Source organism: Octopus sinensis, linkage group LG26 (genome assembly GCF_006345805.1).
Source record: "Octopus sinensis linkage group LG26, ASM634580v1, whole genome shotgun sequence".
NCBI classification, from domain to species: Eukaryota; Metazoa; Mollusca; class Cephalopoda; order Octopoda; family Octopodidae; genus Octopus; species Octopus sinensis.
This window is the reverse complement of record NC_043022.1, coordinates 9119202-9131123: the sequence shown is the minus strand read 5'-3', so window position 1 is coordinate 9131123 and position 11922 is coordinate 9119202. Positions and strand designations below refer to the sequence as shown.

Here is an 11922-nt window from a genome sequence, read left to right as displayed (position 1 = left end):
AGGCAAAGTCGACCTCGGCGGAATTTGAACTCACAACGTAACGGCAGCTGAAATACCGCTAAGCATTTCGCCCGACGTGCTAACGATTCTGCCAGCTCGCCGCCTTTATCAAACCAATACCTTGCCCATTCATATCTTGTCTCGGGAGACAATTAGCAACAAATATTCCAGCAGGTGGTTGGTAGCATCATCATTACCATCATCATCATTAGCAGCAGCAGCAGCATCATTGTCAGCAGGTATAACCATTTTCCAGTAGGAGTCTGGCAGTGGATTTAAGGATAGTCAAAGACAGAAACAAACAAGGTATGGAAAGAGAGAGAGAGATATGTAGACAAACAGACAGACACATAGGTAGATTAACTGATAAATATACAGATATAGAGAATTAAGTAATAGAGTTATACATATATACATCATTTAACATTCTTTTTTTCCATGCTGACATGGGTTGGACCCCTATGTATGTGTATATATAAAATTCGTTTTTAATGGTGGAACGAGCAGCCTTTGATTTTTTACTATTCAAAGGTATTTTTTTTTACCCCTCTATTTAAAAACGAATTATTTCACATCTCTCAAAGTTCTTAAATTCATATGATGTAAACATATATATACACATACACGTGTATATGTGAATATGTATATATGTATCAAGAGGAGAGATAGACAGCATTGGAAAGACCTAGAAATTTCTAAATTAATGGATAGACTGATAGATAGGTAGAGAGAGAGAGAGAGATAGCATTGAAAAGACATAGAAATTTGTAAATTAATAGACAGATAGGAGACAGAGATAGAAAGTTAGATAGGTAAATAGATAGAAAGATAGATAAAAAGAGAATGATGCATCAAATGAATCGTTTTACAGGGTTTAGACTCAATAGCTTATCAGCTGTTAACCTGAATTGAACAGATAATCTGGTGTGTTTGAGTGAATGTGTATATATGTACATATGTTTGTATAAGCATGTCTGTAGTATGCATGTGCGTGTATATATATATGTGTGTGTGTGTGTGTTGGTGTGTGTGGTGCATAGGTTTAAAACAGTGTGTGAAGAATAGATTCTACATGGAATATATTAATATTGTTTTTTTTCTTTTTTGGTATTTGTTTAGTATTTTTCTTTCTTTTTGTTGTTGTTTTTGCCTGTCTCAAACAGGAAGTGCAGAAATGGCACCTTTTTATTGTTTTTTTTTGTCTTTTATTTGTTTCAATTTTATTAATTTTTAAAAACTTTTTATAGCTTCTTTTCAACTCCTCATTTAATTTGTAATATTTTTTGTCTTTTTCAAACACCTTTGTCTTCTATAATAATTGTTAGTCCCATCAAGAATGCATTATGGGAAATATTAAAATCAAATGACCAGTATTACACTGGTATTGTTTTTGTTTTTTAAATTGTTTTTGTGGATTATTTTTTTTTCAAACTTTTTCTGTTCCCATCAAAGATGCATTGTGGGAATGTTAAATTGAAACCTTTGTCCAACCCCAGTACATAACTGTTACTGTCTTGTTGTACATTTAATATATTGCAATGTTAAAAATTTGAAATTTCATAGCAGTTTGTCCCAGTTGAACTCATCATCAATCTCGTCGTTGGTTATATATCTGGTATTTGCTCTTGGTATCGGAGGAAGTGGATGGTTCATGTAATTCCCTGCTTGCTGGAAACAGCAAAAATAAATAAATAATTAAATAGATAAATAAATAAGCATCTACAATTAAGACATCTTAAAAACAAGAAAAACATTTTCATTTTTAATCCTTTAGCATTCAAAATACTCTGTCCAATTTAATATTTATTCACACTGTATGGTTGTGTGGTAAAAAGCTTGCTTCCCAACCACATGGTTCTAGATTCGGTCCCACTGCATGGCACCTTGGGCAAGTGTCTTCTATATATAGCCTCCGGCCAACTAAAGCCTTGTGAGTGGATTTGGTGGACAGAAACAGAAAGAAGCCCGTCATATATATATATATTTATGTGTGTGTCTTTTGTTTGTCCCCCCTCCCCCACCATCGCTTGACAACCAATGTTGATGTATTAACGTCCCTGTAACCCAGCAGTTCAGCAAATGAGACTGATAGAATGATAGAATAAGTACCAGGCTTACAAAGAATAAAACCTGGGGTTAATTTGTTTGACTAAAGGCGATGCTCCAGCATGGCCACAGTTACATGATTGAAACAAATATAAAAGTAAAAGATTATGTTTGTGTTTGTATCTATCTGTTTGTCCCCTACTTCATTGTTTGACAACTGGTGGTGTTGTGTTTACATATCCATAACTTAGCGGTTTGGCAAAATAGACCTATAGAATAAGTATCAGGTTTAAAAAGAGAAAAAGAAAACACTGGGCCTGATTCATTTGGCTAAAAAATTCTTGAAGGTGGTGCTCCGGTATGGCCACAGTCTTACAACTGAAACGACTGATAAAAGATGGTTTTGAATTAATCATTCACTATCTTGTAGCTTCAAGATTTCAATAATGTGATTGTACATTTTTGGAACGACATTGTAGGATAGGTGTAAGAGGCCAGACCTGGCCAGTTGGAACATTAAACAATATTTCAGCCAGATATTGTTAATTTAAATGTTAAAGGGTTAAATTATTTTAATACGAAAAATTTAATCCTGGAATGGAGAGAAAAGGCATGAAATATAACAAAAACTGTATCTACTTGTGTATAAATTGCACTCTTTTACATTTGACTGGGGTATTATTTGTACTCTGCATAGAAATAAATATTTTGCTCCCTTCCCCACAACTGTACTTACTTTTACTTGTGGCGACATTCACCCTGGGCGGGTTGAGTCGGCTTCTTCTAGCACCCTCGAGGCATCTTGAACTATGGCAGCCCACGCACGACGGTCCTGTGCCAGTTCACTGGAGATAGCGAGCCAGTCATAGTTCCATCGGCGCAGGCCGACCACCCGCGGTCCCGTGAGCATGGAGAGGTCCTCCTTGATCATCGTAACCCAGGTCTTCAGCTGCCTGCCTGCGCGTTTCCACCAGTTGAGAAGTGCAGTTGGGAAAAGGACGTCACGGCTCAGTTCACCTACCGGACGCCTACATGCATGGCCAAACCACCGCAAGCACTGTTGCAGAAGGACAGATGGAAGGGGCCGCAGAGACAGGCGAAGTCGGAGATTGGCAGTGGGAACTCGATCCACCCGATGGCAGCGAAGAATGCACTGGAGGCAGTCATCGTCAAAGGCTTCCAGCCTTCGTTGATCAACCACCTGCATAGGCTACGTTTCACAGCCATAGAGAAGTACGAATGACGGCCTGATATATTCGCCCTTTGGTCACCGATGAGAGCAGCATTGATGTGATGATCGACCTCAGCTGCACCCTGACCATTTGGGATCACCGTTGAGCCCAAGTAGATGAAAGACTCTACATTCTCCAGGTCCTCGCCCGCGAGAGATATTGGCTGCCAGATGTCAGTCGGAACCAACTGTCAAGAGAAAGGACCTAATACTGTAACAGCTTAAGCCTGCAACTTTTCTATGCCTTGTCAAAAAGCCTTGGAGATCTAAAAAGTGTAGATGTGGATGGGTTTTAAGTATGATTAGATAAACCGTCATCTGATATATGAGATGAGCACACATCATGACAAGAAACATGAATAAGTACCACTCTGTCCAACTCAGTTTTTTTAAGAGGACTGATTCCAGTGAAAGAGCTGGGAAGCAAGTCTAAAATAAACAAGGTGAGACCCTTCCTGGGTCATATAGATTCAGAGGGTTAGTTTCCCAGTTTCTGTGGCACATGTATTCCCCACTGAATTGAAGCAACATGAAATGAAGTGTTTTGCTCAGAAACACAACGTGCCAGAACCATGTGGTTGGGAAGCAAGCTTTTTACCATACAGCCATACAGTGTGAAACCCATAATCTATCATGAACCAAACACCCCTAACCACTGAACCATTTGTTTCCATTAGCACTAAGGGCAGTACCCCAGTAAGGTCACAGCCTCTGGTTGAAACCAATAATAGAATAAAAGTATGCTTTCATTGGTGTGAAGATGGGCTTTACATCATGACTATGGCTGCGTATTGGTTTGGCAACCAGTCATGGCAATGCATTGCAAGTCGATGTACTGCTAAATAGAGAGAAGGGATAAAGACAAGGATTATTTATTAAAAGATCCAATCGGAACTAATTCTATATTAATGCTAAATATTCTGTCAATAAAACTGGTTCAGTTAATAAAAAAAAAGAAAAAGAAAAAGAGAAATGAAGAAGAGAACAAAAAAATGTATTTGTTAATGTGTGATAAGTGTAGAACATTGAGAAAGGGCAACAAACACCAGTTGAGTTTATCAAGATATTGGGATGTTTGTCTGGCTGGTGGCCAAACAATCTTGACAGTTTCTGTCTTGTCATTGGTTTTAAATATCTGGTGAATACATTTAACTGTCAGTGGCTCACTTCAACTGTCTATAAATAGGGACAATGAGTGGGTGGAAGGGTTGTTGTTGTTGGTGGTGGTAACAGTACAATAAATCTTGCAGTTGTATGCTTGAGAGGTGAAATATAAAGTGGGGAATACCAATAAGGGTGGTTGTTATATAGCTGCAGGCCAAATCTGACCAAGGCCCAGCCTTTACTCAAAGGAATTCCATCCATGACCATCTTGTTTATATTTTCAAGTATAGTGTATTAAGGATCATGTTACTCTCTCTCTCTATATATATATATCCTTCCTTTTAACCCTTTTGCTACTGTCATTTCTTTCAGCATGCACTGCTTTTATTTCAGTGAATTTTCAAAATATTTTTTCTTTTTTTTTACTTGTTTCATTCATTAGACTACGACCATGCTGGGACACCACCTTTAAGAATTTCTGGTCAAATGTATTGACTCCAGTAATCACTTTTTTTAAAGCCAGGTACTTATTCTATTGGTTTCTTTTACTGAACCTCTAAGTTACAGGGATGTAAACACATCAGCACTGGTTGTCAAGAAGTGGAGGAACAAACACAGATACAAAGTTATACATACACATAACAGTTTCCATCTACTAGATACATTCACATGGCTCCACTTGGCCTGAAACTATAGTAGGAGACACTTGCTCAAGATGCCATGCAGTGGCACCTTGTGGTTGAGAAGCAAGCTTCTTACCATGCAGCCACCCCTCCACCCATAATGAATAATTTTGTCATTATTAAGCTGGTGATTAAAACAAATTAACATGAAATTTTTATTGAAGGTTTTTAGTTTGTCATAAGTTGTTGTTAAGGGCCATTTCAGCCTTGAGTAAGTAAACACTACAGTCAAAAGTATAAGGGGTGGGGTGATGAAATGTTCCTTGGTGTTGGGTAGAAGGAGTTAGAGGAGGATCAGTGAATTATTATTTTATTCAACATATTCCCCTCTTAGATTCACACACTTATTGCAGCGGTCCTCCAGTTTTTCTAAGTCTTGTAAAAGAACTTGGAAGGTTGGGCCTCCAACCAGGCTTTTCGTGGAACCCTCAAAGCCAAGAACTTTTCAGTAGCCCCTCATATAGTGTGTGTGTCTGTGAGAGAGAAAGAGTGTGTGTGTGTGTGTGAAAGAGCATGAGTGAGTATGTGTGTGAGTGAGTGAGTGTGTGTGAGTGTTTGAGTAGGTGTGTGTGTATGTGAGTTTGTATGAGTATGTATGTGTGTATGGGGTGGTATGTGCATGTGAGTATGAGTGTGTGTGTGGTGTATGAGTGTGTCTGAGTAGGTGTTTGTGTGTGAGTGAGTGCGCACAAGTGTATGTGTATGTGCGAGTGTGTGCAAGTAGGTGTGTATGTGAGTGTGTGAGTGCATATGCAAGAGAGTGTGTGTGTGAGTTCTCCACTGCACTTAACAATCAGTGTTCATATGTTTACATCCCCGTAATGTACAGTTCAGCAAAAGAGGCAGACAGAATAAATACCAGGCTTAAAACACTAAAGACAAATAAGTCTGAGGTAAATTCTTGAAGAACTGCCCCAGCATGGCCACAGTCCAATGAATGAAACAAGTTGAAAATAAAAGTTATAAATTCAATCTTTATTTTTTTATTATTTTGTAAAAAAGAAAAAGCCCTTACCTGGTGGTTCATATTGTTCCTATCAGTAGGTATTGCTAGACATGACTGGTTATTCATGAGAGGATCTACCATAGCTGTTTGGTTTGTGTCACAGTACGAGTTAGGACTACCTGAAAAGACATAGAAAAAGAAGGTGGAGGTAGAAAATATACATAGGTAGATAGACTGACAGGCATATATATATATATATATATATAATATATATATATATATATATATGTAGGTGAATGAATTATCCTAGTATGGATAATTTGGTTAATCGATACCTGGGTAGCAAATTCACGTCAGAAACCCCGTGTTCTTGTGTGGAAATTATTCATATATATATATGTAGGTATGTATATATATGTATGTATATATGCATGTTTTATATATTATTTTGTTATTACATATATATATACATATATATAGCACCGCCTGATTGGCATCCATGTTGGTGACATGTAAAAAGCATCCACTACACTCACGGAGTGGTTGGCGTTAGGAAGGGTGTTCAGCTGTAGAAACACTGCCAAATCAGACTGGAGCCTGGTGCAGCCTCCTGGCTTACCAGACCCCAATCGAACCGTCCAACCCATGCTAGCATGGAAAACGGGCGTTAAATGATGATGATGATGATGATGATGATATATCGCTGTGATTGACCTCTAACTCAACATTTAAAAAAAAATTCTCTCTCTATTTATTTCCTCGTGTTCTTTTCCGTTGAAGGGCATAGACTCGAAATGTAAAAGACTTTCTCACCTTCCCGAGCATCAAACTAATGCATCTGCTTGTTGCTTATACACCTGTCTTCGTCTTTTGTTTTTCTGTCAATTTCAACTATATATATTGTTGAAAGCATGGTTTTTCAACGTGGCTGAGTCCATGCTGGTTAGTGACGGGGAATGCAGGAATGGTACAGGTAACAATAAAACAAGATGTTGACGCCACACTGTATAGGAAGTGACTCTGAATAAAAAGTTGTAAGGGACAGTAATTCTGACAGACAAATTCTTTAGGTAAAGTGACATAAAATGCACTTGTTGCATGCTGTAAGGGTGAAAGGAAGGGTTTCCGGCTGTAAAATAAAATAGATGAGACACACACTAACATAAGTATGCGTGTGAGTTTGTGTCTATTTGAGATCCAATATTTAGGAGCAGTAGCTTGTGATAAATAAAAGTTTGAATTGTGACAACCCCTCCGACCCATGTAAGCATAAAAAGAGGAAGAGGATGATGATGTATGTAGGTATTTATATATGTATATTATTCACACACACACACTCACATATATATATACACACACACACAGACATGTATGTATACACATATATGTATAGACATATATATATATGTACACACAAATGTGTATATCAGTGCAGACATTATACATATTCATATATATATACATACATACATATACATACATGTAATTCAAATTAGGTTATGGGCATGAAACGTACATAGTGGTTTTACTTTTTATCTTATATTAAACTTTTTAATACTTTTTGATAGTTATATATATAGCTCTCCGGCTATCTATCTGCGGCTTTATATAGCTATGATAAGACCTCACCTGGAATTTGCATCACCGGTCTGGAACCCCTATCTTGCCCAGGACATCAATCGTCTGGAAGCTGTTCAGCGACGTGCAACCAAAAGAATACCCTCCATCAGGCATTTGCCATATCCTGAACGCCTTACTTTCCTGGGCATGGACACATTGAAACTCCGACGTCTGGCAGCTGACCTGGCAGACACCCATAAAATTATCAACCATCGCACAAACAATAACACTGAGCACCTCTTCAAACTCCACCCATCTAACACCCGTGGACATATTTACAAAGTAAGAAAACAGCACAGCTCCCATGACTTCAGGAAACATTTTTTCACGCTGAGAGTTGCTGAAGCATGGAACAAACTGCCGGCATCAGTTGTTAGTTGTCGGAGCACTGCATCCTTCAAGACTTCCATGCTTCCTGAGATTCGCCAACACTACACTTGATTTTCTCCCCTCCATACACACACAAGCATGTTCACTTTCCAGACATTTCTACATTACTGCATGTACTTTATATGCACTTTCTGACAAGTTGTGGTGCACCTGAGCACTGTATACAATAATTTCATTATATTATATATTATATTTAAAAAAAAAAAAAAAATATATACATATATATATATATATATATATATATATATATATAAAAATTTATAAATGTTTCTTTTCAGATATCATCAGAAAAAGGTAATTAAAATGACATCTGTTGGACTTTCAAAGAGGTCAAATTGTTGGTGCTTGTATTGTCTTAATAGTCCTGTGGGTAGAGACATATCAACTCATGTACCTCTTGGCCCATAGTGATTGTTTTTTTTTTCTTTTGATAGGTTTAAATACATCATTTTCACACTAGTAATTGCTGTTGTCTCAATGGTCTTGTGGGTATAGTCATGGACACCACAACACATGAGCCTCTTTAACAAAGGTTCAATCTTTGTAAAAGTAGTCAATGGTTTTTTTTTCCCCTCCCTTTTCCATTTACAGAAAAACAAAAATAAAATCATATCACAGTCCCTACCTGAGACTGAACCCTCTATCCATCTACTCTACTGCCTTGATTGGTTAGTAATTATATTAGTTTGATAGGTTTAAATATATTATTTTCAAATGCTGGTGTCTCAATGGTTTTGTGGGTAAAGACATGGATACAGCAACACCTGAACCTCTTTAACAAAGGTTCAATCTTGGCCTGAGGCTCTTTGTAAAGGTTTTTTTTTCCCCCCTTTCTCCATTTACAGAAAAAAATTAAATTAAACTCTACCTGAACCCTCCATCTACCCCACTGTCTTGTTTGTCACCAACCACCCTTATCCCCTGGGCCATAAGGCCAGTAATACTACTTATACAAAGTATGAGATACTTAAATCTATTTTAATGATTGGTTAGTGATTACATTAGTTTGATAGGTTCTCGTTTATTTATTTAATGAACGTGTTGTGTATTTATAATTATTTAACTTATAATTAGTTTATTTTTTCAATTGTAGACATAAATGTATATAAATATATGGATATGTATGTGTTTGTGTATATTGATGTATAAATGTATGTGTATATATATTAGGTAGGACTGTATATATGTAGCTGTGGCTTTGTGTAAGAATATATCAATATATATGTATACATGTATATTTATGTATATGTGATTGAGTGTATATACGTATATATCTGTATACTTCATCGGATATAAGTTTATCGTATGTGTGTATATATTTATATATATAGTTAATCCAAACATGAAAACACAACAACGCGAGGACGTGGAACAAATATAGTATTATTGGACGCTCAAGTAGGAAGAGAAGAAGGAGGGTTTAACGTTTCGAGCAGAGCTCTTCGTCAGAAACATAGGAGAAGGAAAGATCCAGAGAAGGGAAGACGGAAGACAAAAAATCGCCAACGGTACACACGCGGTCACATTTTGAATGACCGGAAGGAAATGGGTGAAAAAAGTTCTTTCAAAGACAGGAGAGTGCAAGAGGAGGTATGTGTGTGTAAGGGTGGATATGTGCATGCGCGAAGGTGTGTGTGTATGTGTGCAATGATAACACGTGTGTGTGTTTGTGTGCGTAGAGTTTGTGTGTGCTTGTACGTGCATATGTGTGTATACATGTATGTATAATTTTGTGTGTATGTATAATTGTGTGCTGTGTGTATGGGATGTATGTGTGGGTTCATTTGTGTGTGTGTGTATGTATGTGCGTGCGTGCATGTCGTATGCGCATGTATGTATGTGTGTAAGCGTATGTGGGTGTATATACGTGTATCCGTGGGGTTGTAAGTGTTGGGTGCGTGTATTCGTGTGCGTGTGTGTGAGTCTGTGTCTATATGTGTATACGTATGTTTGTGCGCGTGTAGGTATATATCGTGTGTGTGTATGTGAATTTATGTATGCGTGTGTGTGTGTGTGGGGGGGGTGGAGTTGTGTAGGCAAAATGTGTGTGCGTGTATGTGTGTATAATTGTGTGCGTATCTGTATGAGTATTGTTTGTTGGAGGTATATGTGGGCATCTGTGCTGGTGTGTGTGTATGTGTGTGTATCATGTGCATACGTATGTGTGTGCGTGTGTAAATGTGTGTGAGAACGTGGAGACATGTGTCAGGTTGTGTGTATGCGCGTGTGCTTGAGTATGTGCATGTATGTGGTTGTGTGTATCTAAAGGTATGTGTCTGTGTGTGCGTGGAGTTGGGTGGGATAGGTTTCTGTGCATTCCTGTGTGTGGGTGTATGTGGGTGTGCGTATATGTGTATGTATGCGTGTGTGTATGTGTGTGGAAGTATATATGTATGTGTGTGTTCGTGGGTACGTGAGTATGTGTTCGTGTATAAAAATAATAAAATTATAATCAATAAAAAAACAAAAAAATTATAAAACAATAAAAAAGATGTAATTGCACGTAAGGAAAGAAAATGAAAAAAAGAGAAGAAAGAAGAAATAATAAGAATAAATTTACTTGTTGCGGCGGGTGTAGAAGCAGTCACTAAGAGGAGGGGGCTGTGTTAAGTCCGTGCGGGATATGAGTCCGTAAATTAAATATAAATCGTTGTTCCAGGTGAAGCCTGGATTGTGGGGGTCCGTTGTGTGGGGCTAGACCAAACACAGAGATGTCACCGGGGGAATGGTTGGCCAGAGTTGGAACCTCGCCGAACATCCCTTAGTTGAGGGTGAGGACGAGCTCTGCCAGGCGGAGAAGGGTGGGGGTGCTGGGTGTGGGGTCAGGGCGACGGTCGAGGAAGTATTGGAGGTCTAAGAGACCGTCGTTGTGGGGAATCACAGTGTAAAGGGATTTGATGTCTAAGGTGAAGAGGAGGTGTGAGGGGCTGGGAGGGAAGGAAAAGGAATTGAAGAGACGAAGGGCGTGGTTAGTGTCATGTATATGGGATGGGAGGGCAGCAACTAAAGGGGACAGGATGCGGTCAAGGTATAGGGAAATGAGTTTGGTGGGACAATTACAGGCAGAAACGATTTTGGGAAGGAAATAGATGGTGGAGGTCTGGGGTGTACGGACGATGAGGTTGGTGGCGGTGGGGGGGGGAGAGCAGAAGAGGAGATGAGGTCGTGGATGGTGGAGGACACTCGCTGTTGGTAGGAGGCGATAGAAGAGGGGATTTTGAAGCTGGCTGAGCGCTTCCTCCCTGTATAGGTCCGCGCGCCACACCACCACTGCTCCGCCTTTATCTGCCGGTTTGATGACAATGTCATTGCGGCGATGAAGGTTGCGAAGGGCAATCGATTCAGCACGAGTGAGGTTGACTCGGAGAGATCTTTTTTTGAAATCGAATCGGTTGACCAACGCATTGCACGAACAAATCTAGGCTACTGAATTGGCCTGGAGGTGGCGTCCAGTTGGATGGGTGGCGCCCTAGCTCCGAAAAGCAATCCTGATTGTTGTGACGTTGTGTGGACGTGTGGAAAAAGGTGCCAAGTTTGATGCGGTGCAGGAACTGGTTGACGTCGGCGCGGGTCTCAAATTCGTCGCAGTGGCGGAGTCCCCTACTGAGGAGAGAGCGCTCGGCAGCGGAGAGGGGGAGATTGGGGGTATAGTGACAACAGTGCGAGGGAGCAGGGTGGTGGGATGAGTGGGGTCAGGAAGAAGGGGTGCAGAGGTGTGGGGAGGAGGGTTTGAATGGTTGGGTGCGGGATTGGAGGGGGTCGGGGGAGCTTGAGGGGAGGGTGTAGGGGATGTGGGAGGTGAAGGGTTAAGGAGGTGGTAGAGTTTTTTGTTTTTTGTGTGTGTGAGGAAATTGTGGAGTTGGTGGTTGAGATTAAGAATGAAGCGGAGAATGGGTTGGGTG

General features: G+C 39.5%; 1 protein-coding gene across 5 annotated transcripts in view; it reads right to left on the bottom strand.

The window, feature by feature from the left end:
- Nucleotides 1–459: 459 nt before the first annotated feature.
- Nucleotides 460–11922, bottom strand: part of LOC115224851 (transcription factor mef2A-like) — a 784816-nt gene continuing 773353 nt past the window's right edge. For all 5 annotated transcript variants that reach the window (XM_029795797.2, XM_029795798.2, XM_029795799.2 and 2 more), the window contains 2 exons: nt 6080–6189; nt 460–1668 (listed from right to left, as the gene is read on the bottom strand). In XM_029795797.2, the coding sequence (XP_029651657.1) occupies nt 1558–1668; nt 6080–6189 (221 nt within the window). In that variant the 3' untranslated portion in view covers nt 460–1557. The remainder of the gene's footprint in view (nt 1669–6079; nt 6190–11922) is intronic.